At 46.8% G+C, this 23417-nt stretch overlaps 1 protein-coding gene across 6 annotated transcripts in view; it reads right to left on the reverse strand.

The window, feature by feature from the left end:
• Nucleotides 1-23417, reverse strand: part of LOC310850687 (calmodulin-binding transcription activator 1-like) — a 683171-nt gene that overhangs the window by 482594 nt on the left and 177160 nt on the right. For all 6 annotated transcript variants that reach the window (XM_083752369.1, XM_083752371.1, XM_083752372.1 and 3 more), the window contains exon 3: nt 2747-2814. In XM_083752369.1, the coding sequence (XP_083608495.1) occupies nt 2747-2814 (68 nt within the window). The remainder of the gene's footprint in view (nt 1-2746; nt 2815-23417) is intronic.

Raw genomic sequence — 23417 nt, forward strand, 5'->3', positions numbered from 1 at the left:
GGGGGCCACCGCCACTTCATAGCCTGTCACCAACCTTCTTATCAAACACAATGGGACATAAAGTTATATACAAGCTATAACCCCCCTTTTTAAGTAAATGGCTCATGGGGCCATTTTGCTTACTGGAAGAAACTGTGCCAGAATTCCTATGGACAGGTCTCCTTTAACTTTTGGCATCAACACAACCTTAGGAATGTCAGTCTGTACCACGTGTTACTCCCAACAGCAGTTCTCGAGTCTTGCTAAAATTTTGTCCTCCCACTAACTGATTGCCAAGGAATCAGATGTCAAGCCAAGCAACAGGCAAGTAAAGAGAATGGAATTGGACTTGCGTAGCTTTTGCATGTCATGGGGTTCGGGAGTGGAGAGAGAGAAAAAAATTGGAGGGGGGAACTCAACATCCTGTTTTCATAGTGGCCAACCAGGTGCCGAAATGGGAAACCCGCAAGCGGGACCCCAGCGCAAGTTTGCCTACGACCTGGGATCTTCTGCACCTATCCCTGAATTTGGAAATACTGTTTTGCTCTGTACAAAAACCCAGCAAATGAAGGCATCAAGACCAAGCCTTGCCCAGTCCACTCCTCTTCCCAAATTTCTGATGTTTCCAAAATTTCTGATGTTTCAGAACTGGGCTTTGAATGGGAGGCTTCACAAACACAATTATTGTGTCTTTGAGCTGAAGTTTTCCCTTCGTAACCCCTATTTTTCCCTCTATGTTTTTCTTCAAAAATTGGCCTGGTCAGCAGCTACATGAGAAGCTTTCTGGGAGCCCCATGGCAACTCTTTCGAGTTCTATCACGGAAGAAAAGTTGGCTATAAAATGTGTCAAATAATAAATGTTGAACTCAGAGGTGCCAACTTGTATAAAATATTGCGGGGGCCAAGGTAAGGCCTGCCCCACATAACTGATCACAGGACACAGTGCACACACAGCATTTGAATGGGAATCCCTATCAACTTTGTGGGGGCCTGGCCCCTCAAATATTTTATTGTGGGGACAGGAGGCCCCACAGCTCCTAGGAGTTGGCTCCTATGGTTGAACTCATTGCAGCTGAAATTAATCTATCCCTTGCAAAAGAATTCAATGCTCCCCACTGCAAATTCTGACACTTTAATATGCAACAAATCACGTTGACCGTATTCACTGATTATTTGACAGAAGATATCCAGTTTCAATACCTGAAAACACTTCAAGAGTTTGGAAGGCAGTTGTGCTTGGCCCCTTGCGATAGCTGGAGTGCCGCAGAACTTCTGAATCTGACATACACTCAGAGATGTCCCTCTAAAATGACACTCTTATTACATGCTTACCTGGCCATAAGACCCCCTGAACGTAGCAGAATGTACCTTAGGGAAAGGATTCGCATTTTGAGATGAAAGCGTCATATTCAAAACGGAACTTAAATTCCACATTTTGAACGGCAACCTCTGGATATTGCTGAAATGTCAGCTATTTGCAAATGTTAATCTCACTGCAATTCCTTACAGAGCAAAAAAAAATGGAAAGGGAGATGTTCTACCTCCCGCCTCCCAAATTGTGTCATTAATCTGTTGTTATTTCAATCTCTTGATGGCCCTTTACCACAAAGCACCAGGGCAGGTTACAACAGTTAAAAAAAATACAGATTATGATCAAGAGAATGGGATGGGTCCTAAAATATGTACCTCAGGTGTCGTAGGCCAGGGTGAAGAGATGCCTCTTCAGCATAACACGAGAAGGACTGAGCGACATTGCCAGGCACACTTCTGGGGGGAGGGAGTTCCACAATTTAGGGGCTGCTGCTGAGAAGGCCCTCTCCCGAGCTACCACCACACCTGGACTTCTGAAGGTGGTGGAGCAATCAAGAGGAGCTCTCAAGTCACCTTTAATTCCAATAAGCCCCTGTCCCTGTCATTCAGAAGAAGACCTGTAATTCAGTAACTTCTGCGGCCCGAAGAAAATGACCCAAAACAGCCTTCCCGAAACACAAACCTTTGCAGAGAATAGAGTTAAGAAAAATAATAACAACCAGATTAAAAAAAACCCAACCCAACATACTTCTCAACTCTACTGAAAATGTCCACAATTTTTGTGCAGCATGAAAACATTTGTTGTAGCTGAGGCTGAGCAAAATTACTACAATTCTAAAAGCTGGGAGACCTTGTAGCAATTATGACCTAAAGTGTATACAACGGGTCTTCCAGTTGTGGCCTTTCCTGGGAAAGCGGGCTGGGCCTGGTGGTGGTAGGGTCTCATCGCAGCGAGCTTAATCTGACAGGACAACAGACAATCTCAGATTCACCCGCACAACTTTCCCTTCAGTTCTGGTTCCCTTTGCTGTCTGGTATAAAATGGTTTGCAGCAATTGGGAACGCCGCGGACTTGAGCAGACGACACCCCTTTGCTCAGCCAAGCCTTCGAAATCCATCCCTCTCAACAGAAACAATTAAACGTTAAGCCATCAGGTTTCAGCCTCCCCCCTCCCCACCTGTCAAGACTGCAGATGGCCTGGTTTTAATCAGTCTGATTTCATTCAATAAAATACTCATTAAGTCAATTAATGAGACTTTGGTGTCACAAGCTATCAAGCATGACTTGGTGGGCTGCTGGTTCTTCTGCAGCCTGGCCCCCACCCCATTGAGCCCCTCCCTGCCTTTTGCCTTCACTGGGTGACCAATGAATTGATTTAGCCAGTCAAGTAAAATCAGGAGCAAAATAGATCAATGGGCATTTTCACAAGAAGGAGGGCTTTTTGGGGAATCTTACCTGGTTTTAGGGGAGGTTGTTAGCCATTCTTCATGTTTCTCAAATGTTATTAGATATGCAGCAATTTCCTGAAAGAGGAAAAAACAGGGGAGGGTTAGATTATGAATGAGTGAATGAAGCTTATTAATTGCACCGCACAAGCATCTCACAAATGGTGAGAAAATGAAAAGAAAAACCATTAAAATCAGTGCTTTCACTTCTCTAAAAACCGTTTCTCTTGATGAGAGCAGGGATCGCGGCAAATCATCAGCTGTCAGGGGACTTTGACATCACCAAAGAGTGGGGCATCATGACTCTGCATCTTGATCATTCACCAGGCCTTACACACACACACACACACACACACACACACACACACACACCAATCCGGTCCAATGCCTCTGCAGCCCCTTCTACCCCCTCCCTCCAGAGAGCAGAGCCCAGAGCTGGGGACTGGGACATCAACAACCAGACACCAGAAGGGTTGGCCACATTCAACCTTCCCCATGTAGCCTTCTTGTTACACCCTTGAACACACTTTCATTGTGAGCTCCTTTGGGGGCCAATCAGGCTATAAAGTATTCAAAATACATATTCAAAATAACTTCTGAACAGACAACCTTTGGCTCCTCCTGTCCTTGAAGTCTTTCCTGCTCCAGCTGGTCACGACAGGGAGGGAAGAATTATATATCACAGTCACAGACCAATAAAATTCTGTGAGAAAATAAAATAATCCCGTCAACCAAGAAATGGCGCCCAAGTCTGCAGTCTTTCCTCCTGCTTCCCAACCCCATTTCCTTTTGTGTCATGTCTTTTAGATTGTGAGCCTGATGATGGCGATGGTCTGATCGCTGACATTTGACAACTGTTCTGGGGAAACCTGGTATATTTGTTTGATTGTTTTGCCTGAAGAGCAGGCTAAGAAGGGTGTGTGGGTGGGTGGGTGTGGGTGTGTGTGGGTGTGGGTGTGGGTGTGCGCCGTGGTCTCTCATATTGGTTTCTCCCAGGATTTTCTGATCTTCACTCCAAAGTGGAACCGAGACCTCGGTCATTTCAGTTGCTATTTCCAAATTTTGAACAGAGCGCACTGCAGGTGTGTGGTTTGTCACGACTGAACAGGCTCCTTCCATTCCTCTGCGTCTTTCCCCTTACTGCCAGGTGAGCAGCCTGCAGGTAGGCGCTGCCATGATGTCAAGTGGGGAAGACAATGTGGTGCCCCGAAAATGTTGCTGGACACTGTCTGGGGGGCAACACCTTGGCTACCATTGGTCAAGGGAAGAGGACAGGAGGAACAGAGAGCAGTGGCGAAACGGGCACTCCAATTCTGGAATTGAATCCAAGGGGCCCCCTCTGAAGCAGATCATGCGACCCTCTTTGATCCCTTTGATTCGTATGTACAGTGGTACCTCGGGTTACAGATGCTTCAGGTTACAGACACTTCAGGTTACAGACTCCGCTAACCCAGAAATAGTACCTCGGGTTAAGAACTTTGCTTCAGGATGAGAACAGAAATTGTGCAGCGGCGCAGCAGCAGCGGGAGGCCCCATTAGCTAAAGTGGTGCTTCAGGTTAAGAACAGTTTCAGGTTAAGAACGAACCTCCAGAACAAATTAAGTTCTTAACCCAAGGTACCACTGTATATGGCTTGCTCCTCGCCCCAGATGCCATGGGGACTCTGCCCTTCCTCTGCTTGCCTGGCCCCCCACCCTCCACATAAATCAAGCCAGACCTGCCCCAGCTGACATTTAAACTGCGCAATCCCCTTCTCTGTACACTTCCTTTGTCCTGCTCAGAAATGAAAAGCCTTTTTTGTTTAGAGAGAATAATTAACAGCCAGAAGAAGCAAAATACTGCAAGGACAGGGAAAGGTTACAGTAAGACAAATTGTTTCTTTGCAGGGTTCCTAACTCTAAAGAGCAGCTTAATCAACTGAAACTTCAGTTGACTGAGTGAGCGGTGCCATTTTTAATCAATGGGCTGGGAGAGCTAACGGAAAGCCACCCTCGATAAGTGTGCTTTGCAGCTGCCATTCCTGGGGGCTTACTGTAACCGGGAACGCAAAGGGAAGCTGTGAGAGGGGCCTCTGAGCTAAGCTTTCCTCCGACATCTCAATAAGGGGGCAGGCACTGAGACTTTTGGATAATGTGCAGATTTAAACGGCTTGGTTAAAACGCCGGTGATCCATCAATTACGCTGATGGACATCTCTGCTTCTCTGAAGCCACAGAGACATTTTCATGTCAACAGGCGTGAGAACAAAATACAAATCGCCAGCGGTAAGTGTTGTAAGAGATTTAATCCTTCATCCTTGCAAGGCAAGAGGCGACTCTTCCCCTTCCCCCCTCCCACACACACCCAGATAACAATCCCAGTCAGGAAACCCAAAATGAGAATCAACAACCCACGGCCCCCTTTCTGAAGCTAATTGGGTATCTGTTCGCTGACTTGGATGACATACAGATAGGATTGCCAACATTGTCATGTTGTTTTATTAAAATATTTCTGTAGGGCCGGCGATGCATTGGGGTGGCAGCTATGCGCACCACAGTCAGGGCCTGCCTTATGTGCACAGGGAGCATGTTCAACAAGGTGGGCCCCAAGACAGGTTGCCCGGCCTCCTGACCTGTGTAATACAGGATTGTCCCTTAAAGGTAAAGGAACCCCTGACTGTTAAGTCCAGTCGTGACTGACTCTGGGGTTGCAGCGCTCATCTCACTTTATTGGCCAAGGGAGCCGGCGTACAGTCATGCGGCCAGCATGACTAAGCCGCCTCTGGCGAACCAGAACAGCACATGGAAATGCCGTTTACCTTCCCGCCGGAGCGGTACCTATTTATCTACTTGTTGCACTTTGAGGTGCTTTCAAACTGCTAAGTTGGCAGGAGCTGGGACCGAGCAACGGGAGCTCACCCCGTCACGGGGATTTGAACTGCCGACCTTCTGATCGGCAAGTCCTAGGCTCTAAGGTTTAGACCACAGCGCCACCCCCTGACCTGTGTAATACAGGATTGTCCCTTATTTCAGTATAAAATGCTATATCCTGTATCGATTCAATACAGGACACAATTTGTTCTGTATTTCCCCTATTCCTACTCTGCTGCTGAACTCTTTCTCTCTCTTTCCCTGATTCTCACTTCTTTCCTTTTCTTTTTCCACTTTGCTCCCTGTCTTCATCCTGCCCCCAAGGAGGAGCCAACCAGGGTAAGGCTTTCAAGTTGTGCCTTCCACTTCCCTGCAGCCAGGTTTTTTGCCCCGGATGAAGCCTCCAGAGGGGTGCCACTGAGGTTCTCAGCCTGTGCATGTGAGCACACAAATGCAGGGAAGGGGTGTCTTTGACCCAGGTGAAATAAAGCCTCGTTTCACCCCTGCCATGCAGCTTTGGCTAGGTTAAGGTGACCATCCGCAGGGCTGCAGCCTGGGAATGCCAGGCCCCATCCCTCAACGAGCAACAGAGTCTGAGTCTCTGGAAACAAGGGGTTTCATGTCAGTATAGCTCAGAAGCTCCAGTTCGGAACATAGTTATCTTGCATAATATTTGAGAGAGGTGGGTGGGTGGAGGAGAAGCTCTCTACAAGGCTTGCCGTCCCCATCCCCCCCCCCCCCCAGTATTCTCCCTCTCCTTCATAAATTTGACATGTGGAACAAAACTCATCCCCTCATCAGAATACAGTGGTACCTCAGGTTAAGTACTTAATTCGTTCCGGAGGTCTGTTCTTAACCTGAAACTGTTCCTAACCTGAAGCACCACTTTAGTTAATGGGGCCTCCTGCTGCTGCCTTGCGATTTCTGTTCTCATCCTGAAGCAAAGTTCTTAACCTGAGGTAATATTTGTGGGTTAGCGGAGTCTGTAACCTGAAGCGTATGCAACGTGAAGCGTATGTAACCCGAGGTACCACTGTATTTCCCCTGTTTATTTATTTATTTCCCCAGGACTGCATGTATTGTATGGTACAGTATTGCATGAGTGTGAAAGGTCATCTATTTCAGTTCTGAACAGCAAAGCACAAAGAGATTTACAAATTCGTGTGTGTGTGTGTGTGTGTGTGTGTGTGTGTGTGTCAAATTCTGGAGGGGCCATCCATTTAGGCTGCAATAGATTGTACTGGATTGGTCTGAAGTCATTTCAGCACCAGGTGAAATGCGCGCGCGCACACACACACACACAGAGAGTCTGTTTTTCTGGGAGGACGAAGGGGTACGCATAGCCCTGAACATTTTGTGAATCTAAGTTTGGCTTCATTGAGGGGCAGTATTTCAATATGAGTGGGAAAATGAGAGTACCCCTAAACATTCTTTTAGGGGAAAAGCACTGCACACACCCCTCAATCGCTCAGATCTCCTGCTTCTAAGAGCTCCCAGCTCCTCCCTTCTGCTGACTGCTCCTCAGTGTCCCACCACCAGGCTCCAGGCTCTAAGGTAGCTCTGGAGCCCTCCCGGGGGGGGGGGGGGCTTTTGGGAGGCAGACACCCACTGCTCTTCTTCATCCAGCCAGTCCGAGCTCTCCCTGGGGGGCTCTTGCATACCCTCCAACATTTCTCCGGTGAAAATAGAGATGTCGCATTCCATAATGGTAATTTTATTATTGATACCCCACACATCTTACTGGGTTGCCCCAGCCGCTCTGCGCAGCTTCCAACATATACAAAAACATAATAAAACATTAAACTTTTTTTATAAAAAAAAACCCTGCCCTAGACAGGATTGCCTTCAGACGGCTTAGGGGTCAGTTAACTCCATACTCTCCAACATTTCTCCAGTGAAAATAGAGGCATCCTAAGGAAAAGTGAGATATTCTGGGATCAAATCAGAAAGCGGGACGGCTGCTCTAAATCAAGGACATCCTTGGAAAATAGTGACACTTGTAGGGTCTGTTCTTGGTCTGGAGGCTCCCCGCTTTCCACCTCAGCCCTGAATACAAGCACTGCTATGCCCTAACACAGTCTATCGCATTCAGCCATGGGATAACTGAATGAGGGAGCTGGGACACACACAGGCCAAACTTGCCTGACACCAATAACAGCTTCAACCCAGGAACAGTTTGTGCCACGAGAACCTTGCCTTTTAAGATCCACAGCTCTTCTTATCACATCCCAGTGCAGGTTCCGGAGACAGTCTGACCTGGATATAGAAACAGCATCCCTCCCTTCCCTTGCAACTATCATCTGGAATCTCTTTTGAGCCCACCCAAAAGCTCCCAAACCTGCCTAACAGAAACATGAGAACAGGTTTGTTTCAAAAGCAGCGGTCTTTCTCAAACAAAAATCCAAAAGGCTTCCTATGTGGTACCAACTCCAGATAGAGAACCCTACACTTTTTTCTCCAAGCAGCTGGCCCAGGCATCTGCCAGAGTCACAAAATACAATTAGAGTATTCCCAAATGAGACACAAAAAATATCTTGTTTCCAATAGTCTTAGTGTTAAGGCTCATACTTCACATCCTCTGGGCATTCCCATGGTGCCAGATCTCTGTGTTGTGTGCTTTATTAGGGCTGTGTGGATGCCGTAATGAACAGCTTCTGAGCAACATGGTTACCCAGCAGAGAAGTCCCCCCCCCCCATCCTGCAAATGTCTATTGAGAAAAATACAAGAATCACGTACCCAAAGGGTGCAGCCTTAACCCTACCTCCAGCAGCAGCAGAAACTACGTCTTGAATTCTGCCAGTTTCCCAGGGGATTGTGTCACCGGATGCTGAAGGGAACCTCCAGATGGCCTCTTTACTGCACATCCACAAGGTTTTCTGCTCATGATGCTATCAGGGCAGTCACACGCGACCCCACTCTCAACACTGCTTGTGTCTGCAAATGCTTTTGAGATGGTCACACTGCTGCACTGCCAATCAGTGCACATTCCTCAATACCCTCTGACATTTCTCCAGTGAAAATAGGAATTCAACAACAACAATTTTATTCTTTATACCCTGCACATCTGACTGGGTTTCCCCAGCCAATCTGGGTGGCTTCCAACATTTAAAATAATAATAATAAAGCAGTAAACATTAAAGAACTTCCCTATACAGAGCTGCCTTCAGATGTCTCCTAAAAGTTGTATAGTTACTTGTCTCCTTGGCTCAGGGCTGCACAACTCCATACCTCTGATGAAAATAGGGACATCCTAAGGAAAAGTGGGACACTCTGGGATCACATCAGAAACTGGGATAGCTTCTGTAAATCCAGGACTGTCCCTGGAAAATAGGGACACTTGGAGTGTCTGCCCATAACCTCCTGGTGAAATCCCATAATTTTTGATGCTAAAGATGTTCCAGTTTTTTTTGGTCCCGATTTTGTTGTTCTACAGCCTCTCCAGACAGCAGTAATGTGGTAGTAATTTGGAAAGCATGGCAGCACAGCAAATAAGGCAGAATAAAAAAAAAACATGTTGCAGGAGACGCCCACAACAAAAGACTGGCCCAGAGGGGTCCTAGGCAGATGAACCAAAACCAAGTCATGTTAAATTAATCCTGGAGTTGGGCTCTGGCAGGAAACCCCAAAATTCAGACCTAAACATTTGCAGAAGTGACACAGGAAATTCAAGGAGGGTTTCGTGAAATTGTTCAACCCCCCCCCCCCCGTTTCACTTTGCTTTTCCAAGTCATCCCGCCAATTCATCAGCACATTTATTTTGACGCCTCCTAAGTTCCGTAAAGCCTAAAGGCATCACGACGTCACTTTTTCTTAAAAGAGATAATCCTCTTAAAGGCTCACTGACCTAGCAGCTCCACAGTTATGCAATCAATAACAATACAACTTAAAAATACCAGACGTTGGCAAAGCCATTTCCCTCTTCCAACATGGCAGGAATGATTTAGTGCCATCAATTAAAACAATGGTTAAAGATATCATTCCACCCATTCTTCAGCAAGCTCACTTGGGAGGTAAGTGGATGGTGAATGGCAAAGGGGGACCTTGCTTTCTGATTAGCCTGAATAGTCACAAATGACAGAAATAGTTACTGACGTCTTGACACTGAGACATAATGGGAAAGTTAGGACCGTTAAAAAAAGACCCTGCCCTTTCCCCCACCCCCAATAATAATAATTAACTTACGTTTGACACCTGGCATTGACGTTTGACACCATAAAACATTGCCTAGAGGACAAGAATATGTTCAAAAGCACCACGAGGTAGATAAACAATACCCCAGAGCCAGTGTGGTGTGGTGTGGTGGTTGGAGCACTGGACTAGGACCTAGGAGAGACCAGGGTTCAAATCGCCACTCAGTCATGAAGCTCACTGCAGCAACCTTGGACCTGTCACTCACTCTCGGCCTAACCTACCTCACAAGGTCGTTGTGGGGATTAAATGAGGAGAGGGAGGGAGAACCATGTACACCACCGGGAGCTCCTTGGGGAGAAAAGGTGAGCTAAAAATAAAAACAGATTGCTAAACACATTTCAACGTATGGTTGCCTTTAAAATAAAACAAAAAGGTAACTGTGTTGGCTCATTAGAATTTGTATTTCCAGAGATGGAGGAATCAGGTCGTTGTTATTTCTCCTGTCCGTCAGGCCTTGGAGAAAGCTGGACCCTGCAAGCCTCCTGAGACTGAGCCCCATCCCTTCCTTTTACATTCTCCCTGAAAATGTTCACAAGGGGCAGATGTAGGGCTTGACCAGGAGCCCATGGTTTGTTCTGCCACTCCCAGGCAGGGGCGGAGGAAGGGGGTGCAGTGGGGTCGGGCCGCCCCGGGTGTCACCACAGAGGGGGGTGACTAAATGCTGGGCAGCACTCACCACGGGGCCTGCAGTGCACCCGAGCCACACATCTCTCCTGGGAGTGACGCAGTGGCTTGGGCACCCGCAGGCTCCACACTGCCCTAAACGGTCCTCCTGCTGCCTCCCCCTCAGCTGTAGGGTGGCTGAGTCCTCAGAGGCCCCGCGGAGCGTCCTGTCCCGGTTGGCCCTGCCCCCACGGGCGGCTGGCCTCGCCCCTGGGCCCAGGGCATACCCACCACCCCAGACACCCAATTGGCTTGTTCCACTGCTGCTCCCAGGCCTCCTTCCACTTTATTGACCACCTAGCCTGATGAAGAGTTCCAGGTGGCTCTCAAATTCCCACGCTGTTTTGTGACATTTTGGTTGACCTAATCAAGAAATCACCTCAAAAAAGGATTTCAAAATAGTAATAAGCAGGTTTATCTGCTCCAGAGGGAACATTATTTCACACTTGTTTACTTCAGGGTTCTTGGGGAAATGACATTGATTTACATTAAAATCTTACTTATGCTTTTCCTCTGTAGTTTTTGGGAAACACATTCCAGGTGGAACTCACCATATGGTTTAAGAAAATACTGTGTATTAGGTGGGAGGGAAGAATCCCTCTAGTTAAAAGCTTACTGGGGCCTGGAGAGATTTTCCAACAGTCCACTTCAAATTTGTTAAGATGTAGATTCAGCAAAGTTAGCCTAAGCGAACGCAGATTATTTTCTTTAATTGCCATCCATGTAGGAACAAAATGGGTCTACCATCTGTCGTATCTAAACCCATTCTGGGGAAACTCAAACTTGAAAAGTTACAGGATAACAGAGAGCACACTGACTGGAAAAAAGACATGTGTCCGCCCTGACATTTTTGCAGACGCAAACAGTATTGAACAGTGTATTGCCTATAAGCACCCTGATGGCATCATGAGCACAAATCACCCTGAAAAGGACGTCTGGAGGGCCTCGGAATTTAAAGAGCCAAAGTTCATTAAGGCTAAGCACATATTTTCTTAAAGGAGATGGTCCTCTAGAAGATTATTGACCTAGCAGTTCAAATTACACAATAATACGACTAAAAACAACACACTATGACAGCACAAGTTTCCTCTTCCAATATGACTTAATTATTTGGTACTCGATAAAACCTGGAAACAGTATAATTGTGCTTTATTACACCCCAACCTTTTAACAAAATATTGCAAGGCGGCTTACAGAAATGTCAAGATGCAGAAAAGACAAGATAGATTTCGGTGCTGAATAATACCAATTCACAGCAATTTAAAACAGCAGCAGAGAACATATGTTCTCTAAAATGCTCCCACTTGAATAAAATGGTCTTTGCCGCCCCGAGAGCAGGCAGTGAAGAAACTGGGGAGACTTCCCTGGATATCTCCATTCTGACAGGGAATGCTTGAGTTGTGGCCTGGAGGGTCAACCCTCTCAAAGCCTTTGCAGCCACCTTCTGGACCAGGGCAGTCTTCAAGGGCAGCCCCCCACAAAGTGCATCAGAGTAATCTAATCTAGAGGTAAAGAGCAGGAATGACCCAAGTCAGGCCTGTTTCCTCACTCCTCTATGAAAGAAAATGAAAAACACTCCTGGCTTCTCATTAGACTTTTATGTGAAAGGTTAAATTAAAAAGTTTCACAGCGGTGACAGGCGCTGCTTGAAGAATTGCTGATGGAGGTGGCGATTCCGAGCCAATTGGAGAGGCTCATCAGCAAGGTCTGACATATAAGCCATAAGACAAGTCCGCACACACCTAATTAGAGCACCTGATGGAATTTCCTGTACGTAGGACATGGTGATGTACACGGGCTTTAAAGGGAGGGAAGAAAGAGTCAGGTCAGCACTGTAATCTAGGAGGGATATACAGAGCCTCCACTTTCAGGGGCAGTGTACCTCTGGGTATCAGATGTTCAGTTCAAGGGCAAACAAGCAGGAGAGGAATAATAATAATAATAATAATAATAATAATAATAATAATAATAATTTATTTATACCCCACGCATCTGGCTGGGCCTCCCCAAATATTAAAATACAGTAATGCATCAAACATTAAAAGCTTCCCTAAACAGGGCTGCTTTCAGATGTCTTCTAAAAGTTTGGTAGTTGTTGTTCTCTTTGACATCTGGTGGGAGGGTGTTCCACAGGGTGGTTGCCACTACCGAGAAGGCCCTCTGCCTAGTTCCCTGTAACTTGGCTTCTCGCAGTGAGGGAACCGCCAGAAGGCCTTCGGTGATGGACCTCAGTGTCCAGGTAGAATGATGGGGGTGGAGACGCTCCTTCAGATATACTTGACCGAGGCTATTTGGGGCTGGTGGACTGGATGGGCCTTTGGTCTGATCCAGCAGCTGGGGTCCTGCTCTTAAGGCAGAGAGTGATGGGGCAGCCCCCATGTACTGATAGGTATAGGTAAAGGGGACCCCTGACCATTAGGTCCAGTCGTGACCGACTCTGTGGTTGTGGCGCTCATCTCGCTTTAGTGGCCGAGGGAGCCGGCGTACAGCTTCCGGGTCATGTGGCCAGCAGGACTAAGCTGCTTCTGGCGAACCAGAGCAGTGCAGAGAAACCTTCCCACCAAGCGGTACCTATTTATCTACTTGCACTTTGACGTGCTTTCGAACTGCTAGGTGGGCAGGAGCAGGGACCGAGCAATGGGAGCTCACTCACAGGGATTCGAACCGCCAATCTTCTGATCGGCAAGTCCTAGGCTCTGTGGTTTACCCCAGAGCGCCACCCACGTCCCATGCACTGATACAAAGGTGTGAACAGAGCCTACCCGAGTGCGATCCTACTCCCTGCACAGACGTTAGAGGAGTTACAGTTCACAAGCGGTTTATAGGGCCACGACCAGCTTCCGGCAACCGTCCCCTGCACAGCTCAGCTTGCAAAAAAAGTGTGTGATCCCCTCTCCCTCCCCACCATCACGTCCTCCCTTGCCAAGCAAAGCTCTGCTGGAGAATATAAAAACCGAGCAATGCGTAATGGCCTTATTACGGCGCTGGGACCGCTGTGTCCGCTCCTGGTGCCGTAGTCAATCACAGAAATCCTACAGAGCTGCTTCCGATGCAATTTATATATTCTATCAAACTCGTATAAAGGGATCCCGCTCTTGGAGAGGTTACCATAAAGGGATATCAATGTTATGAGAGAGAAATTTATGTTCTTTTTTGCCACATTAGAAAAAAGCACACACCAAGGGAGGGGGGGTGGCAGGGGGAACGGGGCGGGGGGGAGAGAAATGAACTGCTTAGAGAGATTAATGGCTGTGAAAGCCCCTCTGAAGCCTGGCTTTATGGGGGCCTTTTGATTAACGCTTGGCCAATTGATGGTCAGCCTTGGAAGTCATTAACTCGGATATGGTTTTTCTACCTTATTTGTTTAATCAGGGCGGCTTTTTATGATTCAAAACCAGGAAATCAAGACAAGAGGCCCCTCGATCAAGCACATTCAACACGCTGTATACATTTACAGCTTAATCCCACTTGGGATTTCAGTGGCTATAAACAGATGCCTCTCCAAATGTACTAAGGGTCCCTACCCTTAGTGAACATCTTTCTTTTTTAAAAACAAAAAAAGTGTGATCTTTTTTGGCATGAGCCACGTAGCCTGGATAGCTCAGTTGGCTAGAGCGTGGTGCTAATAATGCCAAGGTTGCAGATTTGATCCCCGTATGGGACAGCTGCCTATTCCTGCATTGCAGGGGGTTGGACTAGATGATCCTCAGGGTCCCTTCCAACTCTATGCTTCTATGTTTGGGGACTAAAGCAGCAGTCTTTATTGAGTAGCTGTCCATTCTCCCATAGGACCACATCCTTCCCACTTCCTGCATGAGTCAACAAGGCCATTGTGATGGCCAATGCTGGGTGCAAGGTGCCATCAGCTGCAAGGAACCTACTAAGTGTTCTAAGCAGAAAATAAAAAGGGGCCAGCAAAGTTTCCCATGGGAAAGGTCTGCTGTGCAAGGTCTATGGTGCAACCCTCCATTTGCCCTCGTGACAGACATTGCAGGAGGATTGACACCAATGGCAAGAGCTCCCTGTGGGAAGCAGTTTGCTCTCCAGCCTTCAAATACAGAAGAAGGTCCAACAAAGAAATAGTGCGTAAGTTTTCTTTTCTTTCCTCCCCCCCCCCCTCCTCTGGCTGTCTTAGCACTGGCATCTTGAGAAGGGTTGTGAATGTCCTCTCTTTCACTTGACAAACCAAATCTCTGGCTGTCTGCATTCCTGGAGGCTTTAATGGTGCATTCAATGGTGGCTTCCAGGCTTCCACTGTTTTGAAGACAGGGGGTGTCAGTCATATACCAGCAAATTCATGTTGCACAATTAAAGTAGATTTGGAAGTCTTGTGAAATCACACCCCACCCCTCTCTCACACACACGCACGCACAACATTTTGGGGTAAGAAAAGTACAGCCGTACCTTGGAAGTCGAACGGAATCCGTTCTGGAAGTCCATTCGACTTCCAAAACGTTCAGAAACCAAAGCCAATCCTGCAGCCAATCAGAAGCCACAGAAGCCCCGTCAGATGTCTGGTTTCCAAAAGTTTGCAAACCGGAACAGTCACTTCCAGCTTTGCGGCGTTCAGGAGCCAAAACGTTCGAGAACCAAGCTGTTTGAAAACCATGGTACGACTCTAATGCATAAATGCACTGGAAAGTGTGGGATCACAGTTGCTTGATGCTACATTGCATTATTACGATCATCATCATCAATAAGTTGCTTTTAAACCCAGGTAACTCAAAGTGACCTAAAATAAACCAGCATCAAAGAAAACAAAGGAAAATCTAAAACACAGCCCTTTTCAAAAAAAGAAAAAGGCAGGTATTGGAACATCCCACCTACTCATGGAGAACACAGATAATTAAAATCCAATTAGGCCTAAGGGGAAAAAATGGCTTCGCCTGGCACTTAAAGCTATGTAATGATGGTGTCAAGTGAGCCTTCCTGGGTAGAGCATTCCACAAGCAGGAAGCCACCACAGAAAAGACCCTTTCTCATGCTGCCACACTCCAGACCTTCACAGCCGCTGTCTACCGCAAAGACTCAGCTGCTGTCCCCCTTCAGGTAGCCAGTGTGGTGTAGTGGTTAGACTGCTGGACTAGAACCTGGGAGATCAGGGTTCAAATCCCCCCTCATCCATGAAGCTCACTGGGTGACCTTGGGGTAATCACTCATTCTCCGGCAAACCTACCTCACAGGATTGTTGTGAAGATAAAATAGGTAGGAGAAGTACGTAGGCCACCTTGAGCTTCCTGGAGGAAAGGTGGGACATGAATGCAACATATAAAATAAGTTTCAGCAAACAGGCAGCATGCCCCTAAGCATGCATGAAGATATTTATTTCCATAAGGACTAGAAACTTGTAGAAAGTGAAGATTATAGGACTGTAGGAAACCATCTAGCTTTGTATTGTCTACACTGTATTGTCTCCAAGGTTTCAGGCAGGAAGTCTTTTGCAGCCCTGCCTGAAAACGCCTTCTAGGATTGAACCTGGGACTTTTTACACTCAAAGCAGATACTCTGCAACTGTGCTACGGCCCTTCCCTAAGATATCTGGGCTTTCTGTGCAAAACCCAACCCATCCTCGTTATTATATGTGTTTCGCAACTATAAATGCAATTGGATGTTTGCATGCTTTGTCAATTGTTATCTTTGGGGATTTTGTGCTTTAAAATAATAATAATAATAATTGTGCACCTCTGAGGGTGTTCTCCTTCTCACAAACTGCACAGGGTAGAAACAGCAAAATGAAATGAAATTTCCCGCCGGCTTTAGAGCTGCAGTGGTGGCCCTTTTCATTTAGCTGCGCCACCCTCAACTTCCCCAGTCTCCGAAAGTGTCCCATCGCTTATGGTGCTTATGGGGGGGGGGGGCAAGGGAGAGAGGACAGAACGAGCGGAGGAGGAGGGGAAGGAGAAAGAGAAAGATTTTGCAGGCCTGGAGATAACAAAGATGTCATTAAAATAATAATTAAAAGACAAAGCTGCCACGTGTGCAGTCAGGGTTTTTGCGATAATAAACCACATTTCGATGTGCATTAAGCCCCCTAATGATCGGCTCTCTGTGTGTCTTACAGGGTCAAATCAATGTCTTCGCAGAAAAAAGGAAAAGAAGAAAAGGAAAATCAATTAAGCCCCATCCATTGTCCCTTCCAGGAGAAGCTCATTGTTTGCGTTTGTCTCCTATCTCCCCATTTGTCACTTGCATTCTGCCCAATTTTGCAAACAAAAGCCAGGATGTCAGTACCAAGGTCACCAGAGTCGGATCTAATTCCTGCACAATGTGGCTATACACCCCCCTTCCTTCCTTCCTCTCTCTCTCTCTCTGTGAAGATTGCACTGAAACTGCAGCATGAAAGGAAGAATGAAAGAAAATAAGAAGCAGAGGGCAAAAAAGAAGTCTTAGTGCCGCCTCAGAAATCAGTATTGCAGGATTCCTCTCTCCCCCCTCCCTTGGGTCTCTAACAACTACAGTTTACCCCACCCTGAGTTCCAGAAGGGTGCCATTACCACCTCTCTTATTCATAATATAACAGAATTGCAGAGTCGGAAAGGATCGCAGGGGTCATCTAGTCCAACCCCCTGCAATGCAGGAATCACAAATGAAGAATCGCTGACAGATGGCCATCCAACCTCCATTAAAAAACTTCCAAGGAGAGTCTACAGCCTTCCGGGGGATCCCTTCAAATTTATTTTTCCTTTAGGACTGCAGCACAACATCCAGGTCCTTATCCACAAACACAGTCAAACTCTGTTTACATTACTAGGCAGGCAGGCAGTATACCCCTGAATAGCACTTGCAGCCAACCATCAGGTAGGAGGCAATCCTGGCCCGGAGGGGCAACTCCTTTGATGTGCATCTCCCTGGGGGAAGAGATGGGCAGCACTAGGGGCCGGAATAAGCCTTCTATGTTATGGAGAAGAGAGTGCAGAACGAATGGGCTTGCTCATTCTGTTATTTCAGGGTACTGGAGATGCAGTCTGTGCTGTGTCCCACTCCTGCTGAGTTCATAGGAATGCCAGAAGCTGACTTATGCCCAGTCAAGGCATTGACCCTCCAAACACATGGACTGGTAGTGACTCTTCAGGTTTTGTGGTAGAAGCCTCTCCCAGGCCTTCCTGGAGATGCCAAGGTCCTGGGGCCTTTAGCAAATCACAGCAGATGCTCTACAACTGGCCCACGGCCCTTTCCCCTGTTGAGCCAGGAGGACTTCTGAACTTACTGAAAGAAGGCATTGGAGTGTGTACAGTGGTACCTCGGGTTAAGAACTTAATTCGTTCTGGAGGTCCATTCTTAAACTGAGGTACCACTTTAGCTAATGGGGCCTACCGCTGCTGCCACCGCGTGATTTCTGTTCTCATCCTGAAGCAAAGTTCTTAACCTGAGGTACTATTTCTAGGTTAGCGGAGTCTGTAACCTGAAGCGTCTGTAACCCGAGGTACCACTGTACACTTTCTTCCAACTTCCAGTTCCATCACTTCATCTGCATCTTTCCCCTTCTCAGTGTTATCCGGGTGCACACTTCCGCATATTATCCCTCCCCAAAAGAAGCCATTTAATGTGACCCTATATATATATATATTGGTATGTGCACCCCCAATCTCTGAGCAGCAAGAGAACCCAAGAGGTTCCATCTCTTACCCAGGGGTTTGTTTTCCCTGGAAGGAAGGTTGATGGGGACTGAGGTGCCTTTGGAATATATGGTTTTATTTGCACATATATACAACTTGAAAATAGGATGGAGCAGCTCACAGCATTAATACCGCCTCTAACCTCAGCTCTTGAGTCCAGCACAGAGCAAGGCAAGCCTCTGTCTCTCCAGCTTCCAGCATCAGCCAAAACTCTGGGTATTATCCTTCCAACTTGCAAGGTTATGTGGCTTCCAACTAGGTGGAGGGGGGATTACAAACACCCCCATTTGTCTCTATGGCAACCTCTTAGGCATGCAAATAGCAGTACTTAACTGTCCTGCCAAGGCCATTCCCTTCAGAAGGACTGGTTCTGCAGGCTTCCTCTCATAGATTCCATCTCCACATACACAGGATCACAGGTTTAGAAGGAACTCCCAGGTGTCATCCAGACTGTCCCCCCCCCCCGAAAACCCATTGCACAAAGATCCTTTTGTCAAAGAGGGTGCTAAGCATTTTCTTTCCCTTTTGCACTCCCCTTCCCCCTGTTATTTTAGCAATGCCTGCAGGCACCCCCACACACCCAGCTGTAGGAGAGGGAGGCAGACATGAATGAACGAACCAAAGCCTGTGGCCAACTAAGCATGCACAGCACAGAATGAAACAACAGAGGATTCCTAATGCATCATTTCCGCTTCAGATACAAGCCCAGGCCATTCAGAACTGCACATCCCTGGGGAGAAGTGCCTATGGAGGAAGATTAAGGAAGCACCCAACCCCTAGTAACCAAGAGGAGAGTGGGCAGAGAGGAGCTATGGGCTGGAATCTTGGGTGTCTGAGATCCAAGTATGCTGAGAATTGAATGCAAGGGCACAGATCAATCATTTGGCAATGAACACTGGGGAGGGGGAGAGCAGCATCACTGGGCTGAGAATAAGGCTCCCCCCCCCCCTCTGGCAACTCCCTCCAGCCACACTGGGTGGTATTTCGGTGTGCAGACAAGAATACCCCGGCGAATAGCAAGAGGCCGAGGGTGGTCATGCAACAGGTTGTAATAAATTGCATCCTTTCATCTCGACTCCAAGCGCTGATGGGTTCTGACAGCTGAAAGGATTGTGCAGGTATATATGACTGAACACAGCACGACGTAATTCGCCTCTTGCCATCGCCGCCGTTTCCATTAGTCATTAAAAATGAGGAGTTCAGGAGGCTGTCGTTGCAGGTGTTCTCTCGGCCCGTTTTCGGAGCAGCTTGAGGTTAGTCATCTGCCATTTTTTGCCCTCATTCCAGGCAATCAAAATGCAGCCGGCAGATGGATCCGTCCGAGCCCCCGATATGCACAGCGCAGATTGTGTTGTTGTTATTGTTTCCAAGCATCAGCTGAAGAGGACCCGCTCGCTCGCTATTCAGGGCATCAGCATTAAAGCAAGGCTGGCTGATGATTCAAGGCCACTGAGCCCGCTTGCCACGGCTGTCGAGGAGGCAGGCAAGGGCTATTGATGGATGGAGGGGGCCGGCTGCACCCGCATCTTCTCCGCCACTTGTCACCCCCTGCCATGCACTTTACTGAAACAAGAGCCCTGAAAGTGCCAACTAAGCAACTGCACATCACCCCCCCCAAAAAAAAAAGCTCTGCCACGTTTCAAGGCTGATAGATGGCACCTGCCCATCTCATTCTAGGTGCTTGCTCCGATTGAATGCGACTTGGGAGCTTCTGGGTCCAGGGCCCCCTATGCAGATGGTACAACGTCAATTCAAAGAGAAGCCCCTCCCCCCTTTTGTGGCTCTCTCCACATATTGCCACCAGACAGCTCCATTTAATTGGCTAATAGCAACTCAGTATAAAGCAATTAGATAATTTATGTTGAAAAACCTTGCTTACGGTGCTCACACACACACACCCCGCTGCCGCCACCACTTCCTTCCCCAGCAGACCCTGTTTAGTGGGATAATTTACACTTTGTCACTGTGGGTGAGATGCACTTTAGACAGCGGAGCTGTTCCTTTTTATTATTTCTGCATTCCTTACATTTGTTGATTGGTCTGGATGCACCAAAGAGAAATAATAACCACAAGCTGCTAAGTGATGAACAGGAGACGATATTGTTTGGCTTGTGGACAGCCCATGAAGCAGAATGTTGAACCTGAATGCTGAACACATCAAAGGAAGGACTTCTTTACGCAGCCCATAGTTAAACTGTGGAACTCACTTCCACAGGAGTCAGTGATGGCCAGCAACTCAGATGGCTTTAAAAGAGGGCTGGACAAATTCATGGAGGGTAAGGTTATTGATGGCTACTAGGCAGGATGGAGTCGTTGTGAGATTATTGTTGGCTTTCCTTGAGGTCATGAATAACCCTTTGGCTGCCATCACCACTCTTCCACTACTGCTGCCCTTGGTAGGTTTCAGCTACACTCAGCACCCAAGCACAGCAGGAAATCCTCATCCCTAAACACTGTCCCAATAAAGAACCAACTGCTGTGTTGGACAGGGATTTCAAGCCATAAGCAGAGCAGCCTCTCCAGAAACCTACAGAGGAGATCTTGGAAACCACTCTTAGCTCCACGTCTTATTAATTTCACCTTTATGAGCAATAAAAAGCCATTTTCAGAAGGAGAACTGTGGCCACATTGGCATTGCTTTTCCGCTGCAGCTTTAATGACATGCAGGTCCCCCTCCCCCTTTCCTAATTCTCTTAATTAAATTCCCCATTTTTAATAACCACAGCATAGGAAGAGGAGGAAAAATCTTCACCTGTGTCTCTCATCTGCATCTGGGAAATTTGAGTTTGAAATATAAATACTGATGCGAAGACACCATCCAGCTCACCTCCAATTAACGGAGATGTCTTTATCCAGCGTTTGTGCTGGGGGACAAGTGGGTGTCGTTGTCCCTCCCACTCCTCTGCATCTGAACACTGTTGGAGATAAGCAGTGTCCAGTGCACAGCGGAATGATGAAAAGTACGTGCCAACATGCTCTATATTACTTTATTTACACTTCAAAGCTGGTTGTTTACAGAAAAACATCTTCCATCTGCCGGAGCAGAGAAAGGCATCCTCTCTCCTCTAAAGCACGGAGAGAAACACACTGAACTGCAAAGAACAGTGAAAAACAGGAAACCAGTGTACGTCACATCCAGTTTCCTTTCCCGTGAGAAAACCCAACAGCCCTTGACTGTTGAATGTAAACATTGTCTTGTGACAAGCACTTCGCTGCTCAGTGAAGGAAGCAGAAACCAACATCCTCCCCCTTTCTGTGAACATCACTGGGCAGCGTGTTCGTACAATATCAGTACAAACCCAACTTCTGCACATAGGTACAGTGTTGATCCCTTGATACAATCTTGGACAATACATCAGCAGGAATTTCATTACCTGGCATATAGGACACCGTTACGAGTCCCTTTTGAATACGTTCCCTAGCATGTTGCAACTTCAATTGCAAGTGCTTCGTGCTTTGCTTACAACCTTCAGAATTCAGCAAAGCCAAACATGCTTTGTTGTCCTGGTAAACCTGGATTGGACATTTGACAGGAATTTTCATGTCTTTGCACAATTGTAACAACCATTCACAATCCTTAAGTGAATAAGACAGTGCATTCAGTTCAGCTTCACAAGTACTTAAGCTAACTGTTGTTTGCTTCTTGCATGACCAATCAAATAGACCCTGATTGTACTTATAGCAAACTCCAGACGTACTTTTCCTGTCTGTAGTGTCACTTCCAAAACTTGCATCTGCAAATATCTCAAGACCACCAGACTTCTGATTGTTAAATCTCAGTCTGTAATGCATAGTGCCTTTCAAATACCGCGCTATGCGTTTCAGAGCTTTCCAATCCTTAACAGTAGGATTGTTGACTTGTCTGCTTAGCAAATTACAGCTAACAGCAATGTCAGGTCTTGAACATCTGGCAATGAAGTTTAGCTTGCCTAGCACACTTCTGTACAGTGTAGTATCAGAAAATGCTTCTCCAGTGTCATCTACCTGATAACCTGTTGTCATCGGTGTGTCTACAGGGTTAGCATCCATCAGGTTTAGTTTGCTTAACACATCAGCAATTTTACGTGACTGGTGTATTAGAATGTTACCATCTTGATCTCTCTCTATTTCCAGAGATAGGTAGTTGTTTACCTCACCAAGATCTTTCATGTCAAAGTGCTCTTTCAATTGAGCTAGGGCATTATTGTACATTGTGACATCTTCCCAAAAGAATAAAAGATCATCAACATAAAACAAACAATACAGTTTCTTTTGCCCCTCCTCTTTGACAAATACACATGGATCAGCTTTCCCTTGCTTAAAACCTAGAGAAAACAATACTTCAGTGAGTTTTGTGTGCCAACACCGTGCACTTTGTTTGAGACCATAAAGGGACTTCTTCAGAGCACAAACAAATCCCTGTTTTACCTGTACGCCATCAGGTGGAAGCATATAAAGTGATTCATCTAGAGATCCGTACAGAAAAGCTGTATTCACATCATGGTGACTAATGTGTAGATTTTCTTCTGCAGCTAGCTTGAGCATAAGCCTAATGCTCTCATACCTCACGGTGGGTGAGTAGGTCTCGTGATAGTCTTCACCTGGTACTTGTGCAAAACCTCTGGCTACCAATCTGGCTTTGTGTCTGACTATCTTGCCATTTTGATCTGTCTTCGCTTTGAAGACCCATTTGCTTCCAAGCAGTTTCATTCCTGGAACTACTGGAACAAGGTCCCATGTTTTGTTCCTTTCCAAGGAATCAAGCTCAGCCTTCATGGCATTTAACCATGGCTCAGCTTCCTTTGAATCCAAATCCTGGATTTCTTGGAAACTTGAAGGTTCAAACACCTTCTTGGAGCTTTTAACAGCTGTTACTGCTATCTTAGCAAACTCATCAGCAAATCTCTTTGGAGGTCTGCCTTTTGTCGCTCTCTGTGACCTGCGAATTAGCCTTAAGTCTTCAACACTCTCCTCTTCCTTCTTAGGAGAAAAGTGACCTATTGTGAACAATGGTTCCTCCAATTCTTGATCAGAGCTTTCAGAGGGTCGCATAGAGGCTTTCGCACTCTTGAAATCCTCTGAATCACCCGATTCAGTTTCAGACTCAGACTCAGAACCTTCATCAGTGGGTGTGGGTTGTTGTGGTTGCTTTTGATTATCCTCAGTCTCATCACTGTCATCAGGATAACATTGGAAAATTCCCACATTCTCTCCCCACTTGGCATTGTACTCAACACTTCTTGTGAGCTTAATTGCCTTAGAGTCAGTCATCATTATTCTGTAAGACCCTTTCTGATAACCTAGAAAGATACCATGCAATCCACGCTTGTCTAACTTGGAGCTTTGTGGTGAGTGAACCCACATGTCAGAACCAAAAATTTTC

Source organism: Podarcis gaigeae (assembly GCF_964106915.1).
Source record: "Podarcis gaigeae genome assembly, chromosome: 8".
Classification (NCBI taxonomy): domain Eukaryota; kingdom Metazoa; phylum Chordata; class Lepidosauria; order Squamata; family Lacertidae; genus Podarcis; species Podarcis gaigeae.